The sequence below is a fragment of the Tinamus guttatus genome, unplaced genomic scaffold, assembly GCF_059628265.1.
Source record: "Tinamus guttatus ecotype Peru unplaced genomic scaffold, ASM5962826v1 Tinamus_guttatus_pri_ptg000226l, whole genome shotgun sequence".
NCBI classification, from domain to species: domain Eukaryota; kingdom Metazoa; phylum Chordata; class Aves; order Tinamiformes; family Tinamidae; genus Tinamus; species Tinamus guttatus.
The window spans coordinates 1,301,813-1,327,552 of NW_028288760.1; the positions used below are offsets into that span (position 1 = coordinate 1,301,813).

At 46.9% G+C, this 25,740-nt stretch overlaps 1 protein-coding gene across 1 annotated transcript in view; it reads right to left on the minus strand.

Moving 5' to 3' along the window:
* The window catches only part of RAPGEF1 (Rap guanine nucleotide exchange factor 1), a 77,100-nt gene that overhangs the window by 14,052 nt on the left and 37,308 nt on the right, over window positions 1-25,740 (minus strand). Inside the window, exons 4-11 of the mRNA XM_088525281.1 lie at window positions 25,374-25,530; window positions 20,850-20,938; window positions 20,298-20,450; window positions 18,702-18,825; window positions 17,706-17,889; window positions 16,598-17,113; window positions 10,801-11,003; window positions 8,498-8,656 (exon numbers count right to left, since the gene is read on the minus strand). Of these exons, the coding sequence (XP_088381407.1) occupies window positions 8,498-8,656; window positions 10,801-11,003; window positions 16,598-17,113; window positions 17,706-17,889; window positions 18,702-18,825; window positions 20,298-20,450; window positions 20,850-20,938; window positions 25,374-25,530 (1,585 nt within the window). The remainder of the gene's footprint in view (window positions 1-8,497; window positions 8,657-10,800; window positions 11,004-16,597; window positions 17,114-17,705; window positions 17,890-18,701; window positions 18,826-20,297; window positions 20,451-20,849; window positions 20,939-25,373; window positions 25,531-25,740) is intronic.

Genomic DNA, 25,740 nt, shown 5'->3' on the forward strand with positions numbered 1-25,740 from the left:
GAGAAAGTCTGATGATGAGCACAGGACGTATATCTAGGCAGAGGAATGTATCCTGATGTTGTTACTGCTTTTCCAGGATTTTCCACAGGATCCACATTTAAGATGTCATTTGCTCCAGCCCTGTAATTTAACAACTACTGCATTAAGTCTGTGCCAGCTAGGAGTGCCCACACACCGTCCCCAGGGTTACACAGGAGGATGAAGATGGTTGTACTAGCAGACACTGGTCTCCTTCCCATTTAAGAAACTTCGGAAGCAAAAATGGTAATTGCCTTCAGGAGCAATTACATCCTTATCAAACCAACCCTCCAATGTGGTGCCTCTCAGTCAGCTAAGCGATGAAGAAAGATCATCTACATAAAGTTTTATTTCCCTATCTCTCCTAATCATCAGATTACTCTTCAGATAATATTCAATAGGGTGCAGTAGGAGTAGACAGTACCAAGAAAAACAAGAAAGATTCTGATTTCTAACATCTGGCGCTAGTAAGATCTACCATCAGGGTAATTCTAGCACAAGAACAGAGCAAAACCGACTCCTAACAAAAAGAGAAAAAAAATCCTAAACCTGATGGAGAGTTTATTTTAAAACCTGGGGAGCTCAAGCACAGTGAGATTTGTGTTGTGGACGGAAGAGTCACCTCATGTAAAGAATTGCTCCGGCGAAGCGGCAGCAGCGGTTGCTGCCGAAGGACGGCACCGCGTGCTCCGACCGCGACGCTAAAAGGAGAAAGGGGCACAAAGGCAAAAGCTGAAAATTCAGGCTGGACTTCCTCAGCAGAGATGGGCAACTGATGAACAGCAAAGCTGACTGCACCACCCGGAGCCGGGCGGCAGCACCCATTTTGGTAGTGGCATTTTTTTTTTTTCCCTCAACTGTGGAAAGACACAAGTTTATGGCAGTTTCAAAACCTAAGCTGAGAACTCCCTTGGGCAAAAGAGCTTTTGCACTCCAAGCTGGAAAGGAATCATAAAGGTCAATGGCTGGACTTTACCTTCCGCCGCCTTAAGCCTCGAGGGACTCCCCTCCGCTCTGCAGGGTCCAGCAGCTCCCTGTATTCCCGGGCCCAAAACAAACTGCAGGCTGTAACCCAGAGGAGCAGGGGGAGGCGCTTGGGGAAGAGAGCTTAAAAAGACTACTGAAAAATAATTAGGATGCAAATCCCTGCCACATGCCTGTGGCAAAGAGAAGCCTGGCTCCGGGACGGGCTCCTCACCCTTCCTGCCCATCTCTTTCCAGACGGGCAGCCCTGGCTCTGGGGACGCTGTCAGCTTTTGGTGCTGCTGCCGTGACAATGATGGCTCTAATCTCCCCATTTACTTTCTGCCTGGATAAATACTCTACGTTTATTCATTTTCACTTGCACGGCACAAACCGCTAAATCCCTCGTAAGGCTCCAGGCTCATGACATCATCTTGGCTCAGCAGATTCATTATTGCTGCCCCGTCTCCCTGCTATTTCATGATCTCACTGGCGCTAAGATGTCACCAAATGTCCCATGCTGCAGGCTAGTCCCCAGGCAGGAACGGGAGCAAGGCAGATGGAGAACGTGTGCCCCTACCAAGCTCTCCTGCAACGGCTCTTGTGAAGGAGCTCGGTGCACTGCTGGCTCAACAAGCAGCTCTTCTGCTCCGGGAAAGGGAATGCTTTCCCCCAAAATGACCCAGGCTCCAGCTCCTCAAGAGCTGGGCTTCCTGCCCCGTGAGACACATGCGCTGCCCTTCACTTTGTAGCTGATGAGCATCTTCCACGGCGGAGTTTGGCTTTTTCACTTAAACGCAGTGGAAAAAAGCCAGGATTTTGCAAAAAGCAGCTAATTTTGGGCACAAGCGAAAGGAAATCAGTGGCCTCAATCAAGTCCCTTTCACACAGCCCTAGCAGCAAAGCTTTCCCGCTGCTCGGCAGGGTTAGCCGAGGCCAAGCCGAGGCCCCGCGCTCGGCAGTGACAGCAGCGAGGCTGAGCCTGGGCTCGCAGCTCCCGGGGACGAACTGCTGGTTAGGGGGAAGGAAATTTGCACAGCTTCTGCCTTGGATGGTTTGAGAGACATTAATCCCCATTCAAAGGCAATTTAGACCTAAATATACCTTACCATTGCGCCAATTTGGGAAGTCTGAACATGGATGCATTGCTGCCAACCATCTCTATATATCTTATCTCCTTGGTGTCATCAATGTGCCTTTCAAAACCATACCTTGGGGTGAGACGTGCAGAAAATGGGAGTTTAAAGGCCAGGTACCTACGAAAATGCATCGGTTTGCATTATGTGATCCACAAACAAGCAGTTAATGATGCAAACACGCTCTCGGCACGCTGTTAACAAAGGGAAACAGTGCCGAGCAGCTTTCAGTGCGCTGGCAATCATTAACCAGGCTGCTCTCCCCTTCCAGCTTTGTGTGATGCTGCATCTTGCAGCAAGCGAGCCAGGAAGCCCCCTCCTTCCCCCGGCAGCTCCGCTCGGCAGCCTGCAGGCAGCTCTGGAATTCCAGCTATGCAGTCACGCTGGGACAGGAGCCAAGAATGAAGCATACTTTTAAAGGGGAAAAAAACACCCTGCGGTTGAGATGATGTCCATATGGCACCCATTCCTCTTGCTCCCGGGCCAAGGTGGCCCAGCCCAGCCAGCAGCTGCAGCAGGAATTGCTACAGCGGCTACCGCAGGGCCGGGGTGTGTGGATCTTTTAGAAGGCCTTTAGTCCTTCAAAAGCCACATTTATTTCAGGAGGGGAGAGTGCACTCAACAGATTTGTCACAAATAACCATCTCCTTCCCTCCCCCCTCAAACTAAATCACAGTTTATCTTGGAAACTAATCAGTGCTTGTTTTTCTCTGCTTCTTAGAAATTTCTTGCAGGGTCAGTAAGGTTTTAGTTACGGCTGTGCTGACACAGCCTCCTGCTCCCTGGTTCTGCTTATTTGCAAATGAACTGCTTCAAAATAATTCTGGGGAAAACTAGAAAGCAGGGGGCAATGGGATCCTTGCCAAACTCACCATCGCTGCCAGAAGATGGTTTCCCAACACCAGGAAAGGAAGCACCAACATGCCATGGCCTTGGTATTCCCTGGAATGAAGCTTTTGCAGGAAGCATCACATAGCCAGGTAAGAACGGCCTCTGCACCCAAGCCCTCTTGGGGACAACCAGCTTGGGGTTCGTGTGGCTCCGACCTACGACGAAGACTCCCAGTAAAGTGGATTCTTGGAAGTATCTGCTGCTCCAGAGCCACTTCCACCAAGTGTGTTCAGAGCTAGGAGCAATCTCCTCTGCAGGAGCAGCTTGTCTGGACCTGAACGTTCACCAGACAACGAAATCACTGAGGTCTTCTAGAGATGGTATCCTCTAACATTTTCTATTTGTCGCCTTTGATTTTTATTTTTGTGCCATGGTCAATGTTTTAGAACAACTTTCCATCATTAGCAGTGGTGCTACAGGAAGTCCCAAAGGTCAATGACATTATGAATGTTTATTTGGATTAGATAGCAGGAGATAAGTGCTCTAATAGAAAACTTATTTCAAGAGTGACTTTCTCCACACGCACTAGGCATGGCTGACCACAAGAAACAGGGAGGCCGACTGTGAGCAACAGTCGTCTCCATCCTAAATTCACACTTGAATTCAATTAAGTGGCTGTCAGAGCATGTGCAGCATCAGCAGACATAGACAGTTCTCACCTTTTAAGCACAGCCTTCTCAGTTACCCTGCTGACTTCTTTTGCCAAATTTATCTGCAATTCCACCAGACACTCCCAGATCAGATAGAGCATTAGACTTCCAAAACATGAGGCTATCAGAGGAAGGGATCAATCTTTTAGATCTCCTGGTAATGCTATTAGGAGACAGACATGGGCAATGTGCCAGAACTGGATGCCCAAATTCAAACAGTAGAGAACTGTGTTCACAAAGCACTGGGCGTTGCATGAAGCCGTTGCACCCTAAGAACATAATTACACAGGCAACTTTTGGAAAACACTTCCTATCTCATGACACAATGCTGGGCTTCCAGGTACTTTTGCTAATGAGGAAGGAAGTGCTCCTGCAATGAATGGCTGGAAACGCAACCTGCCAACAGAATGGCTTCAAGTGCTGCCACAGGAAAGGCAGAAACTCTCATGCTTCAGTGTTTCTCAGCAAAGCCCCTGACCTGGCTGCACAGCTGAACTCACTATTTCTAAATGCTGGTTAGCATAGCAGAGGGAGAGACGGGGCTTTCTGTTCCCTTGGAGCAGGGTCTCCCGGCTGAATTGCAAGAGAAAGCAGAAAACATCCGAGTTTCTTTATTAGGAGGGTTTCTGGCACTTCTTTGCAAAGCAAAGGAGTGATGAAGATATTTGTAAGACTCATTAGATGTGCTATGCTGCATCTCCCTCTTTTGAAACTATCGAGAGAATTCAATCGAGTCCCAAACATAGCACTAGCTCCTGTTTATCTTGTAAATAATCCCACCATGCTTAGCAAACTGATCTTTAAAAAGCAGAGCTTGGAGACCAGGCAAGACTCCTAAAGAGTCAGTCACACGAAAACATCTGGACTGGGGCTCTTCAGAGTAAATGGGAGAAGTGCTTAGAGAGATCTACACAGAGACTGGCCGTGCTCCGACTGCAGGACAAATTCAAGCTGCTGGTGGAAGTGGTTTTCAGAAGCAGGATTCGGCAACGCCAGCCTCAAGAGCACTATTAATACCACCACCAGGCCTGCTGTGGGTCCTGGAAATAAACACAAAAGTAGGAGGAACACAAACAGGAAAGGCAAACAATACTTACAACTCAACAGCTGATTAAATGCATGCAAATCCCTTCCTTCTCCTTCTCCCTGCTCCAAATTAATGAGCCGAATCCTGCTTAAGACAGAAACGAACTAACACCCCGTGATCTTTGTTTGACAGCAGTTCCCACCATCGGACCACCAGACGATTACAAATCACTCCCAGCCTCTGCTCAGAGCTGCTGCTGCAGAAGCGAGGTGGGAAAATATGCAGAGCACATGTCTGAATCGTGGGTGCCTTTAAACGCTTCTCTGACCCTCCTTTTCCTGAGCATACGCTAACACGCACAGAAGAAAGAAAAGCAGTTGCTGTGAATTTCTGTGCACTCGCTCAGTTTGCTAAGGAACACTGTGAGCAAGGGACAGCAGGAGCCCTGGACTCCCATTTGCACAAGGAAATCGCTTGCACCTTCTGCTGGAATGGGGCAGCCAGGTTGGTTTCTGGAAAGTTACTGGGAATGTTTGTGAATTAAAAAGAAAACACAAGACAAAACAGCTCAGAGAGGCGAGTGAAGGATCCAGCCACATTTCCACTAGTGGCATGAACAAGACTTAGGGAAATAAGGCTCATTTCAGAGAGGAAAAGCTTCCTAGCTGCTGCGGAATGCGAGGCTTTCTGTGCCCTTCAGTGGGAAGCATGTCCTGGAAATCCGACTGCCTGCGGTGCACAGCCCCCTGCCTTCCATGGCTGCAGATGGATCTGATATGGAATTAAGGAAATAAAGGACACTATCTCCACCTTCGCAGGAAGAAATAAGGTAGTCAGAAAAAGCTACTGCAAATAATTAAAAGGAGGATGTGTTCTTATAGCATACCTCCTTTCACCCCATTTAGCAATAGAAAGTAGTTTAAAGAGAGAAGGGAATCCCTAAAATGACATTACAACTCTGCTGAGCCTGTCCCACCGATGCAGGACGCAGCTCGGCGCGGGCTGAGGACGGTGCAGAAGCTCCTCAAAGCCCCAGCCCACGCTGCAAGCACAACCCTTGCTGGCACGGAGGCTGGATGCAAATCAGACACAGTGAAAAACTGACTCAACTTGCCAAACCTATGAGGTTTGATCCAGTTGCTCAAGATCGGCCCCTATCTGGTAAAAGCTATTCCCTCTGACACCATTTCCTGCAGGGAAGAACAGGGATTAAGTGGCTTGACAGAACAGCAGTGGCTCCTGGAGTGCAGCAGTGTCTGCAGCTCTGAACAGAGAGAAAATGTCTGGGTTCTGGAAAATCATATATTGCAAATTAAAAAAGAAAAGAGCAAAGCTGCCCTGAACACCACCTCATTTTTGCTTCAAAACACTGGCACTGAAACCCCTTAAATCAGCAGTGAGGAGCTATGTCCTTCATGTGGAGTATGGACACAGTGGGCTAAGCACACAGAAGTTAAGCTGTCCTGCAGCCTTCCCATGACCAGCGTGGTAAGGGAATGGGCATTCCCGCTGGGATTGCTCCCGGCTGTCCCACATCCCAGGCCGGACTCCAGGGAGAAACCAGCACAGGCGCCTGCTGGAATGGGGCTGTGCTCGGGGAACCCGCGGCGCGCTGCGCGCCCGAGCTAATGGACAGCCATTTCATTTCTTCATTAGCTTTGACTTCCTGGTATTGATTTAAGGAGCCTTTTGCTTCACGCACAGAATGGCTAGGGATTAATGCAGGCGATGGATCATTTTAAGAGATTTGCTAATCACCATTGATTACTTGGATACTCGCTCCTCAGCTGGCTGGCACGCAGAAGCCTTGCTGTCCCTAGCTTTACCTCCCTGGCTGGAATGGGGAGAAACCATCTTATCTTTCAGCATTTTTATTGTTCATGGTGCTTATTTGGACTTTCTGTGGTGAAGAAAGGGAAAAATGAAGCCATGAGAGTGGCAGGAGAGCAGAAAACAGCACTGTGCTTAACACCTTCACGGTGCATCCTTCCTCGAGCGCCGGCGCGCGCGGTCCCTGCGCAGGAGCAGGTTGCAAGAGAGGATCTTGCCCTTGTGAGCGGGGAGAGGGAGGGTGTCACCCTGGGAATGATCCAGGCTCCAGCAGCTGTTTCGCATTGCTGTCTTATTAGGGATAGGGAAAACGGGATCAAGCGCCGCTACGGTATTATGTGGGTCAGCTAGGAAGCATGTAAGGGCCTTGGTATTTTGCAGCTCACGGACAAACACTGTCAAAGCGAAAATCTCATTTCTGTCTGTGAAAAATGCACCAGCTCAAGTCATGAGCAACTACAGAGATTACCATAATTTAAGGGCATTAATGGAAAAAAATTGCCCTTTTTAATTCAGCTTATTTCCTTTGTGCATTTGACAGTAGTTGTTTTCCTTGTCTCTTGTGCTCTAGTCATTTATTTTCTCACAGCAGAGCCTTGCAAAAACAAGTGAGGATTCGTAATGAAGTTTTAACATTTCAGAAAATAATATATTTAAAATAATGTTGTTCAAAGCAAAATGAGAATAGGTCAGAACAGTTAAGCACACAGCGACCATTTAAATCTAACCAAGACACTTTTTACAGTAAAAGTGTCCATGCTTTTTAGATCTTAATAATACCATATTTATAAACTTTTGTTTAAAGCAAAACAGTGAATTGCTTTTTACCTGCACAGAATCTTACAGGTCTGTGCTTTGCTCGTAAGGATCATTATCAGAGAGCTGCATAATTCTTTTTTTTTCTTTTCTATTTCTTTACAACTTGCTTACCACAGATCTAGGCAAGTCCACTGACATTTCCACACCTCGGCCTTTCCGTCTGTGCAACAAAATTATGATACTGCTCTTTGTCATTCAAGTGGAAGCCAATGCTTTAATTCACTGCTCATGAAGTAACACTGCTTGTAAAGTACTCGAACATTTTCTTCTTCACACCCAGGGCATACCATCGCTGTCACTAATTTTTAGGGAATTAAGTGTTGAAATGGGAAGACAGCAGTGACACATTGATATAAAACAGCTTTCAAGTATTCAATATTAAACTAATTTAACACTTCTGAATTTGCCTAAGTCTTGCCTGGTAATTTCTTCTGTAGAAGTAGTCTAATCTACTGAACATCCAGGTCACTTAAAAATAGCCTGTTCTTCGTTGTCAGCATGAAGGCTATAAGAGCCTCAGCATATAGTTTTATATACCGACAAGCCCTATATCGATGTGCTGCTGAAATGTCACAGTTAGGTTTGATTTCCTTACATTAACACTTCTCCTTTATTTAAACTGCTGGTGACTGATTTACGCAGTGCTCTAAGATTATTCTGATTTTGATTTCAATCATTCTCAGCCTCTCCTGTGGTTCTCCCTTCAGACCTTGCAGAAGGGCTGTCTAAGAGAGAAACCCCTGCTCGTTCACCAGGAAACCACGGAGGGTTATTGAGCTTCTTTGGGACTGCAGGGACGTGAAGGGAAGCACACAAGCAAATATGAGATGAAAGAGCTGGTAGAGGCCACTTTCTAGGAGAAAATTGAGGAGCTGTAGCTGCTGTTCCACACATTTGCCTAAGCCTCTGTGCTGCAGTGATAGCATCTCCTCATTTCTCCAAAGGCCACATCCACCCAGCAGCGTTTAATTGACTCGTCCACATCACCGACATTGTGTGACTGAGGAAAACCAGCGTGCAGTTTTGGGAATACACTTTTTCTTACTTCATTTATTGCTCCCACGTGAGTTCAAAAGCCCACACGTGAACTTACTAATTCACCCAAGCAAATTTCAGTAGCACAAACACACACACGGGTTACAGCAGCGCGGAGAGCAACTCACCGAGTGCACAGGAAAGGAGCTGTGCCGGTTGAGAAAGGAGTTAGAGACTGACATAGTGAGGCCCTGAGTGGCACCGGTGTCCTCGGGGGTGAAGGGCACTTTAGTTTGCTGGACACAGTAGGAGACAGAAGGGAAAGAAGAGGCAGCATAGGAGGCCTGCTGAACAGGGGAGAGAAAGCAAGAGACAGAAGAAACAAAGAAAGAAAGCACAGAAAAGACTATGAATAAAGGGCAAGAAACGCTAGCTGAAAAACAATGCATATAATGCTTTGCTAAACAAACAGTTATTTATATGGTTCACAGAGCCAGACTCACCAATATGCCCTTCTCCAGCTCAGGAGGCATGACAAAAATCACAGTTTGAGTCCTCTTTGTTTCCCAAATCCCTTAAAAATAACTCCCACCTCCCTCTGCCAGTCACCCTGGAGAGCTGCTTCGGTGACAGGTTCCTCCGTCCCCTTCTCCCTGGGCCTTGGGGGCGATGCCCAGAGCAGCAGGTCCCGCAGCAGGAGCTACGGCCCAGCAAGGAACTGGCTCCTGCACACACTTATTTTATTTGTTTTTAACATCCTTTAGCCTGGAAACTGGGGTCTTTCCAGTATGATCCAGGGGACATGTCAGGTCCTGCTGAAATATTTCATGTACATCACCTTTTCATGGTTTCACTCCGACCCCTAAGTACATATCATTTGCAAGAGAGGGAGATATTACGCTGTAAGTAATAAATACTACAGTGCAATTCAGGAGAAATTTCTTAATACTAAAGAACCTGAGGAAGGCTAAGCTACATTTAGGCATTCTCTGCACTAATTTGTTGAATATAATGTACAAATGCTTCCTAACGAAGACCTGAAGCTCACTAGAAAGGCCTTTTCAATTATTATTTTATACAGAGGAGTCCGTCCTGCAAAACTTGCCTACTGCTAGAAGGGCAGCTGTTATCCATGTGATTTGCTTTTTCAGATCCCCTGAGGGCAGCCAGGGCCGAGGAATATTAGTCCAGTGGCTTTTACAGAGCTTGTGGAAGGAGCTGCCGTCTGCTTGCACCGCATTCCCGGCGGAGAGGAAGGCTGCGCTTTGGGAAACCTTTGCTTCAGGGGAACTGCAAGCAACACCTTGATGGTATCAGCTTGCGAGAAGACAGGAATGCCTAGCAGGCAAAACAGTGACATCTTGAACTGCCCAGGCAATGATTAGAGGACAGAAAAGAAACACTTTGCTCCAGCTAAGAAATTCAGAACAGGAGCAGAATTTCTCCCTAGAACAATGACAACTACAGTATTACATAATTCTCATGACCTGGCTTCAAATTTATGCTTTACATATCCCCTTCTCCTGGCAAGGCAGACCAAGTCACCAGCACTCTGTTACAAGAATATAGTCAGCTCTAGGAGCAGGAGGCTGGGCAAGGGATTACACACAATGTCACAGCACAAGGGTCACTGTGGACCTGAGAACTGCGTGATCCTGCAGGATCCTACAGGATCTTTTAGTGCCCTTGCAGAGCAGATGGGCCATGGGCATTTAAGGTCTCAACACACAGAGCAACAGTGTGTAATACTCAGACCGGCTTAGCCTGAAACAATTCTTTATCTTTCTAGGACTCCCACCTGTGTTACAGGATGCAGGTGCATGAATCCTGAAATTAGACCTCTCGGTTGCTTTCCTAATTTGATTAAAAGTAGCAACTATGAATTTCCATTTGCAGAGAGCAATTAGTATTCTCATCAGATGCAGGAGAAGAGCCACAAACTAATCAAAGCCCTGGGATGTGCAATGACAGAGCTGCTGCTGGAATGACCCACCAACTCTCATTGGTGCAAGAACAGCCAAAGAGAGGTTAAACCCTGAACTTCACAAGGGAAACAACATGGGGAAAAATATCTATAAGTTAAATATTGGCCATGCTGAAGTTTTGTAGCTCTGGGAAAGACTGAGCCAGATAAGCAGCAATTACATTTAAAAAGTTAATGTCAATGGCATCCTTGAAAATGGTTTTGGGAAAAATGGTGCAGCAAGCTCTTAAAAATTCTGTTGCCCAGAGCATCAACATCTTCCAAACAGCTGTTGATACACAAGGCAGTGCTCTGGCACAGATTCAGCCACAGCACGGGGAAGACCTGGGTTTTGCTTTTAGAGCATTTATGGGACTTTCAGAGCTCCTGGGGAGTTAGAAGGTACATGATGCAAAATGCCTAAAAACATCTTAACAAGATGACAAGGTACATGATGTGGATAACACCTCCCTGTTCCAGGGAGGACAGCGCACCCTGCCTGGACAGGGCCCTGGAAAAGCCACTCACCAGCTGCCGCTGTTTCGGTGGGAGAGCAGGAGGAGGTGCCAGGTCTTGGGAGGGGTCCAAGCTGATAAAGGAGTCATTGAACCCATAGACTTCCATGAGGTGCTTGTTCTTCTGCTGGTAGATGTGCTCGTTCTGAGGTGTCTGGTAGAACATGGATGGCTGGGGCTCTGAGTAGTCTTCCACGAACTGCATATATGCCATCACTGTAACACACAAGAGGAGAGCTCACTCGCCCATTCCCAAAATGATCAAACCAAAGGCCACGCCACCCTTCTTGCCATGCTTTGCTCCAGGCCTGGAGCAGGAAGGCATCTCTGCTCTGCTCACAGGTAATTCCCACACTAAGTCTCCATCCATCTTGGAGGAGAATCTACAAATATCCCTTCCTGCAAGCCAGGGCACAATGAAAATAATCACAGACCACAAGCAGACATTTGGCAACAGCTCTGCTTAAACTAGCAAGGTCTCCAAAAGCTTTTTGAGCAGCTTGATCCACTGACTCTTAGCCCAAATCCCTTCCTCACAATAACCCAGGGCAATTTTGAAAATGTTCCTCACCAGCTAATGCCCAAAGCCTCCCATCAAAAGAAATCCTGTACCTTCTCTCTGCTTTCTAGGAAGCACAAATTACCTTACACAAAGATGCAACCTTGACAACAAATAATAGTTCTTGAGCCTATAATAAGTCTCATATCTGCAGTCAGCAGGATTGCTAGAACAAGAGGATTTACCATCTTTTCCTTATCAGAAAACACCTACCTGTGAGATTGAGCACCTCTCCCACAGCTTTTAGACGCCACTGCCAAAGCTGGCATGTGAGCGTGGCCGTTCAAAAGCTGCTCTGACCATGCTGTCCTACTTCACTGACACAAACCCAACTGCAGCTAAACACCCCTTTTAAACCCTCTCTGCATCTCTGATTCTGCAATTGAATCCAACTTACTCAAAGACAATTCTGTAACTGACCCAGTGTCACAGGAAGACTACAAAGCCCCAGAGTGATTAAAGATCAGAAATGCAACTAATAAATACAAAATAAACAAATAAGTCCTATCTATATACCTGAAAACAGAAGCAAGAGATGTATTAAAGTGTTGCAAATGGGACTAACTAGGGCTTTTTTGTAAATAGGCTGTCAGGCACCAGGTATTCTGTGATCATTCCTGCCGTTCCTCTTGTTAAACACACGCTTGTCAGGTTTTGTAAATCTGGTCATTAGGTGGCAATTGTTCAGCTCCAGTTGCACATTTCAGCTGAAATGAATGGATGGCTTCGGGGAGGGCTATAAATAAGTGCTCCCAAGGCAGCGTTTGCGCGTCGCGAAGCTGCTTCCCGCGCGCTGCGAGGCCGAGCGCTCCGTCCACCTGCAGCCCAAACAGGATGCAGCTGTCGGCAGGAAGGAGCTGCTCAGCACCTGTCTTTGGGACCTTTTTTATTCCCGATTTCCTCTAATATTTTCAAGTCCATGCAGAAATGGAGCTTGCACAGCTGTCCCTTCCCACAGAATCACATCTCTCCTTCGAAAAATAGATATTTTTTCTTTTTTTTTTTAAGGAGGAAAAAAAGAGAAATGTCCACGGCAATGAGACCGCAGGAAACTCAGCTGATATACTGCAGTCCCAAGTGGTAACACCTGCTCTTCCCATACTGTGATCCCGCACGGTTGCCACTGGGCAACCTGTCCACATCTCGCTGCACTGTTGGTTCCTGCTGAAATTCTGACCTTCAGTCCCCCTGCTAGGTGAGCCTGACACTGAACCCCCAAAAATGCCTTGATATCACAGAATATCTCTCGAGGAGACATCTCTTTTGCAGCAAAAGTGAACTAAGGATCAAGACTCCTTGGAGATGCATGGAGGACAGGGGTTTGAGACCACAGCCCGAGATCACATCATTTGAGCAGGACACAAGCCAAGAAATTGGTCTGGAAATCTTGGCACTGTGCAGGACACTGGGAAATTCAGACCAACTCTGCACATGGAGTTACCTGCAAAAACAGCGCTACAGGTGATGTTCAGAGGTTAAGACGATGTCCAGGATCAATATTTACGAGCATAAGACTACACAGAAGACTATACAACACTATAAACTTGGGAAGTGTTGGTGAAAAGGGTAACACGTTAGGCACTTGGGTAAAATTAAATTACTGCAACTCCAAGTAGTAAGTCTGAATGGTGCTGCCTTCACTCAATCTGCAAGGGAGTAATGAGGAGCTCTTTCATCTGAGCTCCTCGTGACGCTAATGCATCCCATTGCCATGGCAGCTCCTTGCCTCGCTTGTCAGAACTAGTCCAGGGCAGGTGAGCGCTTCTCTGCTTCTGCTTTGTGCTCCTCTGTGTTTTCAGGCTAAGTGAAAAACGTCTGGGATGGTGAAACACAATCCTGGCTCAGAAAGAAAGACTGCAGAGCACAGATTAAAAAGGGCATCACGGAAACACTCCCAGTCTCGAGCAGGAGAGCAAGGAGACAGAAGCCCCGCTGCGAGTGCAGTTTGCACGGGGGTTTTCTCTCTCCATCCCCTCTCTGAAGTGCCGTGTTTTTGAGAGAGGCAGAAATTCCAGAAGCAGATGGGAAATTACATCAGCGGAGGCTGCCCGCCCTGCAGCGGCTCCGCGCGCGGCGGAAGGACGAGGGCCGCAACCTCCGCGCGAGCAGCCCGGGTGGCAGCGCCCCGGGAGGGAAGGGAGGAGAGGGACCTCTCCCGCCACGGCATCGTGCCCGGCTTCTGGCAGCACTGAAACAAGGCAGGAAATATTTGGGGGAAAAAAAGACCTCAGACTGCGGCCAGGAACGTCATCCCAGCAACCTGCTTGCAGGGTCTTGGCTGTTGTTTCTAGAAGAGCTAAAGCTGTTTGGGGGTTTCTGTGTCACAACAGCTAAGCCCACGTGCTGCAAGAGAATCAAGGCAGCGGCCAGTGAGTTCTGCAGCCAGGGAGAGGGGAGACAGGCACCAAGGAAGGACTTGCCAGGAGAAGCCACCCTCGGAGCAGCTGGGACTGCAGAGAGCTCCTGGAAGCCTCCCGGCCACCTGCACCATGAGCAGGGCATGAGGAGACCTCCCCGACTCCTGCCACGGTGTCAGCAACCTGGGTTACATCTGCCCCTGCCCAGGGCCAACGGGCTCGCATGGATGGCCAAGAGCCCAACCATGGCAATTACCAAGGTGTCCCACGTGCCAGCTCGCTGGAGAAGACATGGTCAAATCAGCCAGTCCTTGCTGTCACCTCCAGGCTGAGAGCTCTTCTTCCAAAGAGCTCCTATTAAACCCTGGCTAAGCCCAGCCTGCCTCAGCACGGGTCCTCCAGCCCATACCGGCTGCTCTGGGGACACCGGGCTGCATTTTGTCCCTCTGACAGGCCCAGGAGCACGAGGAAACGCCTCGCCGCTGGTTTGCAAGCTGTCTCGGGAGAGGATCCTCTTTTCAGGCCGTGGGCTCTTTGCGGCAGAATCTGTTCCACGTCTGTGTCTTGTAGAGCAGGAGCTTGACACTGGCGCTCAAGTAGAAGTCTGGAACAATTTGCCATTAGCACAGTAACATGCACTCTCACAGTGCTGTAAAATAATAATTCGTGCCAGACTAGACGGTTTATCACTTCCCTGTTTGAATTATACAGAAGATGACTCTTGGAGGTCCCTCTGAGCACAGCTCCTGGTAATACACACGCTTAACTCAGGCAGAATTTGATGTATATTATTAATAAAAGCACCGTGTAAGTCTCTACTGCAGCACTTCCTGCTAACCAGCCAACTACCAAGTGATGGCCCACAACAAAGGCACCGCACTTAAGTCGTATCTGTGAGAGCTCTAGATATTTTAAATAACTTCATGCTTGCACGCAGGATCCCAGGATTTTGTCACGGTCACAGAAGGAGGGAGATGGAAGCAAGTGCCTCATCTGCGTGATCACACAGGATATCTATATGCATCGGTTTCTAGGCCAAAACCAAAAAACCTTGGGTGCTGCCGTGCCGCCTTTACTGCCCTTCTCAAGCTGAAAATAAAAGCAAAACTAACAACCACAGATCTGCGGTGTGATACTCTGCGGAGTAAGGACAAACTAAAACAAGTTTGTAGTGTCACATGAACACAACTAAAAAGCCTGCAGCAGTCAGGTATTAGCCCAACTACTACTACAAGCTTTGCACCAAAGACACTTTATCAAATCATGAGCGCTGACCACGCGTTAGAGGACGGCCTCCACCCTGCAATGGTGCAATCCAGCCACTACTCATGGAGCTTTGGATGGTGCTGGCTGACAGACGACAGGTAGCTCTGTTTTAACATCAAAAAAAATTCACATGCAATACCTGCCTGTTGGGGGTTACAACCGCAGACAGGCAATAAAGGAGGAGACCACTTAAAATTGTGTTTAAGTTACCTCCTTGACTCCATAAAACATCTCATCTGCACCGAATCCCCCTTCAGCTAGTGCTGCACACAACAGGAGTCACAACAAGCAACCCTCGCTGTGGACTGCACCATGTTTATGGTCTCTCTGTTGTCTACAAACCAGCATCTTAGCTCCTTGCTATTTGCTTTAATTGCCTCTTCATTATTTGCTTGTTTTATTTACCAGAGAGAGAGAAAAGTGATTTCCTGCATATTGGGACTCTGAACGCTTTCAGATCGCTCGGGCCTTGCGGTCTGATTAAAATTCTGGAGAGTTACAATTGTGGTCTGGCCACCAAGGCAGGGTATTCGCTAGTGGAAATGCTTTCAGTCAATGCCCTTTTTAAAAAGTGAATGGCACAGGAAATTACCAGAGGAATAGGCAGAATACTGGCTTGGAGGCATGACACACCAATCTCACTTCCAGCTTTCTCCCGACGACAAACTGCAAAAATGAGTCACGAGGCCAACTCAGCACTTTTTAAATGAGCTCTTCACTTGGGCTGCAAGCCATACAATTTAACGCCGTCGATCCAGATCTTGTATATGCTACCTCCTCGTGCACTGCACAACTGTAAAATTTGCCAGTGACTGCTAAATTAACATTTGTTGGATCCCACCACATAGTCCACTGCCTTCCTTGTCGGATCAGTATGACTGCTTTTTTGGCAAGAGCATTCCCGTATTTTAAGGCATGAACATTAAGGAAATCAGAGTAAGATCATGAGCTCGAGTCGCTCTGCTGTGCCAGGAGTCTGGCTGCGGATGGAGAGTCTTTGCATTTAGAGGCTGCTCATTTTAATGATGTGGGAAATTCTTAGGCATAGAGCGGAAATGAGATCCCATAGCAAAACAGCAGTATCGGACACTAGGCTAACAGTGTTGTCTTGCACAACCGTGTGGGTGACTTTGTTCCAACTGCCAAATAACTGCACTGGCAACGCTCAGTTTTGGACAGAAAAAAACAGCCCTTTCTCTAAACTCTTGGAAAGCACTCAAGTTTTTCCTGCAGTGGGAAAACATTCATAAAACAGGGGCAGGGGGAAGCAACAGCATAAAAAAAGGAGGACAAACCAGGAAGATTTGGAAGGCAGAGTGCCTAAGTTTCACACTCAGGCAAAGCAAAGCAAACTGTTCTCGTACAGTGATGAAGATGCTCCACGTTGCCCTGGGCCTGGACCATTCCAGCCTCCCAAAGTCACTCACTGCCCAGCCGACTGACACTCCCCTTCCACGTCTTTGACAGTGGCTGTGAGTGATTTTCGATCCCAAGTGAGCAAGGACGTTACCTGGGGGTCACTGGTACTTAGTGGCAATCAGAAACACGACAATTGCAAGAGAAAGAAGGGTTAAAAAAAAAAGAATCCCAGACTCCCAAACAGAACACCAACACAAGCACTTGCTTACTGTTTTTGTTTTTCTTCTCTGGCAGAGGTGGTGGCTTCTCTGGGTCACTGGTAGAATCTGGAGCAGCAAAGTTAGTAATGAATTCAGCTGGTGCTGAAGAGTTTCCTTGCTGAAAGGGCAAAACAGCAGCGAACGGTGTGAAGGGCACTGACAGGACAGACCCTGCGTTCTGCAAATCGTCTTCCGAGATGTTATCGTACTGCGAGGGGTGCCTCTCATAGGAGACCCTGCAGGCCGAGCTATCCGCGGTCTGGGAGGCCGCGCTCCTCCTCTTCTTCTCCGGCAGCGCCGGAGGAGTCTCCGTCGGCTGCGCTGCTCCCGTCGGGCTGCAGAACTCCAGCGGCGGAGAGCTGCCCTGGGGGAGCTGGAAAGTGTGTCCATGGAAAGGGGAACCAGACTCGCCCAAGGACTCTGGCAACGGGCTGAGGACACCGGGCACCTGCTGAGGTATCTGGTCAGCGTTGGAGAGGTCCTGCTGCAGGAACTCGTAGTCCGGATCATAGTGATCAGATTGATCTGGTTAAACACAGAAGACAGGGCAAACACGCATTAGGTTCTCTCTTCTACTGTTCAGCCCTTCTGAGTTCTGCCCCTCCCACTCCATCAGCTAATTTATTTATTCAGTTATTTAATCAGTTAATTTAATCACAGTGCCATTTCCTTGCAGCAGGGGCCATCTTGCTACACCTTCCAGAAAACTAAGATTAAAAAAATATATTTCTTCATATTGATAAGCAACTAACAAGAATTCAGACATTGGAGAGGTTACCAAACAATGCATTTATATTTTTATTTCCCAGCACCTAGAAACAGCACTGCTTTAGTCTAACAGGACTGACATGTTCTACTAACATCTACAGACAAGACTGAAATCAGCAAAACATCCAACTTGAGATCTGAACTGAATGTAAATACAAACATCTCTAGGGTACAGAAACAAATCCTCTTGGGCCTTTTCCTACCCAACAGGATGTAACCCTGCGGAACTGCCTGCAGTAGCTCCAGAAGAACAGCTGCAGGGATGAGCCATTTACTTTTGTATCACAGCTCTGTGCAAGCCCCACAATGGGGCGACGCGGGCTCGCTGGCCTGCACCAGCCCGGCTTACCTAACGTTTCACAGCTTGTGTTGCGGGAGCACTGGCCGCTGTCGCGGTCCAGGGAGGAGAGCTGCTCGTCCGACTTGCTGAGCTTGCCGATGCTGCTGCACGGCGAGAGGCGAGGGGATTCTCCCCCGTAGGAGTGGCTTCCACCCGACAACCGTCTCTGGGCATAGCAGTCAACATCAAAATCCTTAGGGGGGAAAAAAAAAATCCTTCTTCACAGCTTGCTAGCAAACTGATACAGCCAAAGGGAACGACACCTCACAGCTGTGCTAGGACAGCAAGGAAGGGAGCATCAGTGCTACCAGTTCTCTCCACTCAGACAAGCCCATCTGCACCCCAGAAAACATCTGATCTGGCGAAGGGCAGAAGACAGAGGCTGCTGAAAAGATGACTGACTTCTTCACTGCTATACACGTCCTAGAACTGCTTGTCATGACACTGATGGCAGTAATTACATTGCCAGATTTCTCATTAAATAACTGGCTTTGCTGAATATTTCATTAACTTATGTGTAAGCCAAGGGTAAATAAATTATAGTGAGATGCAGCTAATGGAAGCTTTTTATGTCTATGACTATGTTTTTATTTCAGAAATTCCCTCAAGTTCAACAACATGTGGGTGAACATCTCTCAAGTATTCCACTCCCACAAAGCAACGTGTGAGCATACAAGTTACTGACAAACTGTCCCAACTTTATTTGGATGGGCCAGTTGACAGCAGATGACCCCTAAGCCAGGGCCAAGAGCTTGGAAGTGAGGACAAGAGTTGATCTTGATGCACTGTCAATTGAGGTTCAAGTCCTCACTGCAGAGCTGAAAAGTTCCTATAGGCATAAAAGGATGTAAAAGGCATCACAGAAGAGCTCGTCGACACAAAGTTGTTTGGGAAGATCAGAGGCGTGTTGGGAACTGCACTGCTGCAGGTCACAGCATTCTCTGAGCTTTTGCTACCTTCTTCAACACGTTTCCCCTGGCTTTCACAGAGGGGTTATGACATTACCTGTCTGTTGATTCCCACAGGTAAACTGGACCCACTCGTGGCTCGACTCATGGGGGCCACCACCGCCACTCTGGTTGGGGAAGGTGCTGACTGCCGTTTTTTAGGGGGCAAGGCTGGAGGAGGGCTGCAAGACACAACAGGCATTCATAATTCTTGTGCTCTGTGAGCTAAAAAGGGATTTTTAAAGGCTTCATGAGAGGGAAAACGAGCTTCTGCCAGGCTCGACACTCACAGCTTCCTGTCTGGAGCCCACCATAAACCACTCAGTGTATTCACAAGCAAATAGTGATTTAAAAGTACTGAAAACCCTTACAGGAAAGGTGCTGTTCAACAGTCCTTTTTTAAAGCTGAGAAAAAGGTTGGTATTCCCCAAACAAAAATAATTGCTGTTTTAAAATTTGTTTTAATGAAGGTAATTAGCACAATAATTATTTTTAAATAAAAGTGGTCGAAGTCCAAATTAAATATTTTGGTTGACCCACAGATCGTTTCTCTTCACAGAAGTCTCTCCTCCCAAACCTCACACACTTGACAAATGCTCAAAGCTTCACAAATTTACAGGACACAAAAATGCTCTTTCTGCCCTTTTCCATTCCTGGCGAGTTTCAGAGAGACACGATGGTCACGAGGGCTCTCAACTCGCCTGCTGGCTGGGTGGGCCTATGCTTTGGCACAAACCCGTTTCAGATATGCACATATCACGCACACATTATCGCTACCTAATGCGATTTTACCACTGAACATTAGTTTATGTTCCTAATGACACATAATTCTGGCATTCATCGAGTGTGTAAGGCTCCCAGGAGCACATATATTCTGTTTCTGGAACATACCAAGAAGTTTTTATATAACCCATGAGAATTCAAAAAATACATAGAAATGTGATTCTTTTTGCCAACCACAGCCCTCAATGCCACATTTCTAAACTATCACATGACTCACATTTTCACACCACCCCTTGCTAGAAAAGAAAAAAATATCATACACACAGACCAAAAAGCTGTAAGCAGGGGGTTTTCTCTTCCTTCTCAAAATAGAACATAGAAACTTTCATGTGGTTACGAGTATAGCAGAGTAAGAGCAACCGAGTAAAAGACTTCTTTTTTTTCATGCATCATTAAATCCTTTCACTCTTAAGCTGATAACCAATGCAAAACTAGCTGGACATGCAGGATGGACAGATAATCACCAGCTGACACTAACGTAACTTTTCCCACTGGATACAACAACAAGTGATGCAACAAAACAGCACAAGATAGTGTTGTATAATGTTTCATATAGCTTTAAATAAGGCTCTTAGGTGTTTTTGTGATGCTTCTCATTCAAGATTTTCAGGGCACTATACTGTCTTTGTATATAAAACAAAGAAAGGAAAAAAAGAGACAAAACTGCTCCAAATAAGGCAGAAAACAGGTTAAGTTGTATGTAAACAGATTTCCAGGGGAGGGGAAGAACAACTCTGAGACAGAGGAAGCTCAGAGCCACCACCATTTCCTACACGGAACCCTCCTGCGTGCACTTTGGCACTCTGTATAAAACATCAAGAAGCTGGTGAGGACCGTGGTGTTTTTCAGCCTGCTGCTTTGCCAGTGTTACCTGTTTTCTGCCACACGAATGCAGGGCAGGGGGGGCTTTGGAGGTGCAACCTCTTCATCCATGGAGTCTGTCAGTAACTCGTTGGATTGAGTCATATTAGTTGTCTTGTTGAGGATCTCCATCTCTCGTTCCGTGAGGGGAAGTTCTGACGGGCTGCAAAGAGCAAAATTCAGAAGGTAGATGATAAAAACAATTTGAACACAGCATGCTGCCAATTTATAACAATTTTAACTCATATACAATGTGAGAGAAACCTACAGCAGAATGTAGAATTCGCATCTGCAAGGACAATTCCATGTCTCTTCACAATACAATGTGCAAGTGTCATGGCCAAGTGACTTTTCATTGCCAGATTTTGGCATCTTTCCTATCACAGCACATTGTTCTCTTCAGGAGGTCTCACTGTAATCCATTAGGCCAAGTAAGAAGTACTATGCTAACCACTGTGAAAAATGATTGAATGTTTTAATTCAACCATCAGCAGTCAGAAATTATCCCCATGAAGCTATTGTATTAGGCTTGCATGCACAAGAAACATTGTCAGCAACCCACCTGTCAGATTTACATGCTGGTAAACTGGGTTTAGCTGGGCTTGTGGGAGAGGGATGCTCCTGCTTTTCAATCGTGAGTCTGACCAGTTCCTAGTGGAGGGAGAGGAGAGAAGAAAAAGCAAAGATTCAGTGTTTGCTCTGAGTTGGACACTAACATCACAGGACAGACAGGGAGGCTACTGCAAAAACTCCCAGGTTACGGATTATCGATGACAAGGACACGGGGAGAGCTGAGCTGGGTATAAGCCAGGTAAAGAGCCATGCAAATGATGCTACACTGTTTCTAGCTGGACCCAGCAGTAGTTTAGTCATAGTTGAGTTAAATTCATCAAGACTGGCCCTGTGGGGATTTTGCAGAAAGCCACACACATGTTTTTTTGCTGCACTTGCCTGCTCTCCTACCCTCACAGATGTGTCCCAGTCCCCACAGTACTCTAGCTAAAGACAAATTGACTTTGCATACATAAATGTAAGTACAGAAACGCCCTGCACAATGAATGACTTCATTGAGCCAGTGAAAGTGTTAAATAATTGCTTGGTATTTTATAAACAAGCATTTATGTCACGTACGTTTTGTCAAAAAGCAGGTTTACTGTAATGGGGGAACGAGATGGCCAACACCTTTATTAAAAAGCCTGTTTCCCTCGGGGCCATTTTTTAAACATGTTAGTGATGGAAGCCTTAATCATTCAGGCAACTACCGTAGTGTATCTGCTACAGGCAGATAAGACAGTGGATGAAGAGATAAGGGCATGATAATCCCGCACGACAAGTCTGCCAGCAGTCAAAAAAACAAACACTCATGGCAGAAGGATGGAGAGAACATTTTATGGATGTCTGAGGCCGACAAAGAGATCCACTGCTCCCAGCTATAAACACAGGCCCTCTAAGAGCTGGGCTGGATACCTGGCAGGGCTTCCTCATGGTATCGCCTTCCCTGGGCCTTCGCAATGGATGCTTCATGGGAGCTTTATTATTTTTTTAAAGCAGCCTGATGTACAGTGTCACCAGGCCAGTGACATCTTCACATTCAGGTCTACTGAGCTGGGAAGCAACTGCCGTTGTCCCTCCGAATGGAAGAACTGCAACTGGAGTCGTCAGCATCCTTCTGAGGTAGGGAAATATTCTCAGACATTTATGGATGGAGTCAACCAAGAACACAACGGAACACGCAGCTGGAAAGCAGCAGGCCTGGAAAATCCCACCCGTGGGAAAGGAAGCGAGCGCACAAAGAGCCCACACGTCCATCTGGGCTAACGCCACAAAGAGGTTCCTGTGTGGGACAGAACAAGAACCCTCCTGAGGAACAGAGGGTTCTGCAAGAAGTGCCCCGATGCAAAAGCCCAGCGTAGAATCAGCCACAACTGACCTCTCGTTTCATCTCCTGCCTTCAAACAGAGCTGGTCAAGTTTGTCCATGGGTAAATAACACCAGGAGCAGCAAGAGACCGATACAGGCTTGTAGCTACCTATAAATGGCACTGGGCATGCAGAGAAGTGAAACACTCCTCCATCAGGGAAGAACTAGAGGTTCTTCCTCTGGAGATGCAAACACTGAATCAACCTCAGCTTTCTCTGCTCACACTCCCCAGCTCACCAGATGTTTCAAGAGAAGCTATTTTTAAAAAGTGCTTTCCTCCACACTCTGAAAGACTGCTGGCTTTCCTTCTGAGGCTAAAGAGGGTGTAATTTGGGGAAATCTCATACATGTGCTATTAAACTGAAAAACAAAGGAAGAGTTTCCAAAAGGAAGAAAAACTGGGAGCATCTTTGTTAAAAATAACATCTGTATGCCAAGTGTTCATACACACCCAGGGCAACTGGGTCCACAGGATGCATCATCTACTTTCCAAAACTCGCTGTCCCATTTAAGCTTTGAAATTCCCCCATGAAACTTACAGAACGTCACTGGGAAAATCAACTACAGCATTTGGGAGTCCACAATGACCAAACAAGGCTTTTCTGTAAATTCTATGATTTGGGAATCAAAGTGATATCATTTCACTCTTCCAGCCACTGGCACCTTCTGCTCCAAGTTGCTGTCAGGAGCGCGAGGTGACACGATGGATTGTCACCCCCTGCCTTCTGGATAAAATACTGGGACTGAAGGGGCTGCTGGGGGGACTCTGGTACACTTCAACAGTCTGCATTGCACCCCAAAGGCCCATCCGCTACTCCTGAGCAACGCTTAAAAGTGGAGTAGGTGAATTAAAATACAAAGCAAAAGCCCAAATGCTCCTTAGATGCCTCCCCTCTACTGGAAAGGGCGAGGGAAGGGAAAGGGCAAGTTCTGACAAATGCCACCACATTCCCTGGACCTCTGCTTTCTCCTCTCTGCAACAACGCCAAAATGAGAAACAGGGTTTGAAAAATCAAACCAAGATCTTCAGTGTGTGCACGGAGGTAATCAGTGCACAACTGCGCCAGATGCACATTATGCTGTTCCTTATCAGCGAGCAAAGAGATTCCTGCAGCAGTAATTACAGATAATTGGACCTCCTCTTTAAACTTGTGCTGCTTCAGCAAACTGGAAATTCCAAAAAGAGATGGATTTTTAAGAAGTTACATGATCAAAACAGGGATTGTTTTCCTTTATTTTTTCCTTCCTATAGATATATAGAGCAAGGCTCTAAAACCTGAGCTGAAAACAGCAAATACTACAGATGAATAAGTGCCTCCTTTCTGCTCAACTCCAAACCCAAGAAGGAAGCGAGCACTGAAATGTGGAAGCGGATCTTGTGTGATCTGCCAAAAGGCTCCGCGCGGCAGAGAAGTGTCCGATTTCTCAGTTCTGCTTCCAGAACTCGGCTCTCCTAAAATAAAACCTGTCCCTCGCTCCGCGGCAGGAGGGGAGCCCGCGCCACGTCCCAACGCTGACGGGCAGACGCAGTCGGCCGCACATCTGCTCCGACCGTGCTCCGAGCTGAGCACGCAGAAGCCAGATCCAGCTGCAAGTCCAAAATAACCATTAGTGCAAGGGGCAAAGGGGGCCGAAGCGGGTGTTTAAACATTGCTTGGAGTCACTGGGAAGCGAGTGACCAAACCCCCGCGACGAGACCGCGCGCAGCTCTCCCCTCGAGCTGGTAATAAGGTAGTTTGTCACAGCACTGGATAGAGCCATTAAGTGCTATCTGAGTTAACTGGCTGGCTATTTACTGGGGTGTTACAGTGTAGATACCACAGGGGAGATTTTCTTGTGCTGCAAATTGCTGCTGAAGTCCAACACTAACAGCGCCTGAGACTTTACACTAAACTCTTCTTCTCCACCCTGCTGTGCAAATTTAATACCAGCTTTATGTTTCCAATCTGGAGCTTAAATTTAAAGGGCATATTGTGCAAAATAATCCTGGAAAATCTGACATCTTTAGATGATGAGGAAGTTTTTTTTCAAATATACTTCTTTAAAGGGCTTGAAAAATAATACTAGGATTTAGTACCTGTGTTTGAGTAACATTAAAGAGAGATGTCCAGAGCAGGCAAACTCCACACCAAGAATCCTGAAAACGTGATAACTGAAGCCTGGGGGATCCATTTCTGCTTAGCAGGCAGTTCAGGCAATAAAAACTAAGCCAGGTTTGGGTACAGTGAAAGATATCTGTCCATGATACACTAACCCAGTTGAACCACCTGCTGCTGCTCTTAAAAAAAAATCTACCCCAACTTTACTTCTGCACTCGATCTAATCATTCCTCTTTCGATTCAGTCCTGCTGTTTAAAGAAGCTTCAATTTCTCTACAGTTTACAAAATAAGGTTCCCAGGGGATATGGTGGCCTCTTTGCTGGTGCCTCAAGCCCAGGTCTGACAAACTTTGAATTGCAGTGCTAGGACAGCCCCGAATGCCTTCAGCAGAGGGAAAAGGCTTGGAAAACAGCGACAAATACTGGTACCAAAAACTGATGGGGAGGTGGAAGGAAAGCCAATAGCTTTTTCCAGGTAAGGCAGGGAGGAACCATCTCAGGGATATGAAAGTTTCAGTTAAGCTTTTATACAGTTACTTAAATCTCCAGAAAACTGAGCTTAGATCATCACCTGTCCCACCCCTTAATCTGATGGCTGGAAGTGGGCATGTTTTCCTGATGAATAACTTGAAATCTATGCTAAGAGAGGGGCTGGAATCTATGAGTCTCTGTGGGCATTGACAGGAATCATTTCCATTAAATTTTGTCTAGACAGAAAATATGCAAACTCTGACCTGTAATTTGCATGCAGAGTGGGAAAAGGCCTGCTGAAAATTTAATCTGCTGCTCAATAAAGATTTATTGCTTCCGGCAATCCCTCCAAAAGACAGGGTGAGCATTTCACAAGTGCACATTATTAGGCAAACCATTTGTGCTGGCCTTTAAGCAGTGCACCAAGCAGGTTCACTACACTCAGAGAGCAGCTGACTGAAGAGATCATTTATCAAAGGCAGGAACAGGATCTCTATATTTCACCTGCTCTTAAAAACCTCCGACTTTCGACCAAATTTCTTCTCGACCACATATATTATGTACCTCATATAATGCACAACATCCATCTTATGTACCTTGACTCCATCCAGAACAGCTTTAATGACCCCCTTAACTGTGGTCACCATCTCCTTGTCTTCCGAATTGACGCCCTCCAGCATCACCTGGTCGGACCAGCGGATGAGGTTGGCCAGGCTCTGGTACACCCGGCTGTAGCAGGACGAGATGGCAGAACTGCAGGGCAGAGGAACAAAGAGCTAAGAACCCCCCTCCAAAACTAAAGAGATACCCAAAATTACAAAGGAGCGTATGATTTAAAGAGCACTTTAGATGATTAAAAATGATTAAGAATTTCACTGTATCCACTACTGTTCTCCTTTTGTTAACTCTGACATTTAGCATTTGTGTTAAGCAGGTGAGAAAATACGGGTGTCTTTGAGCACC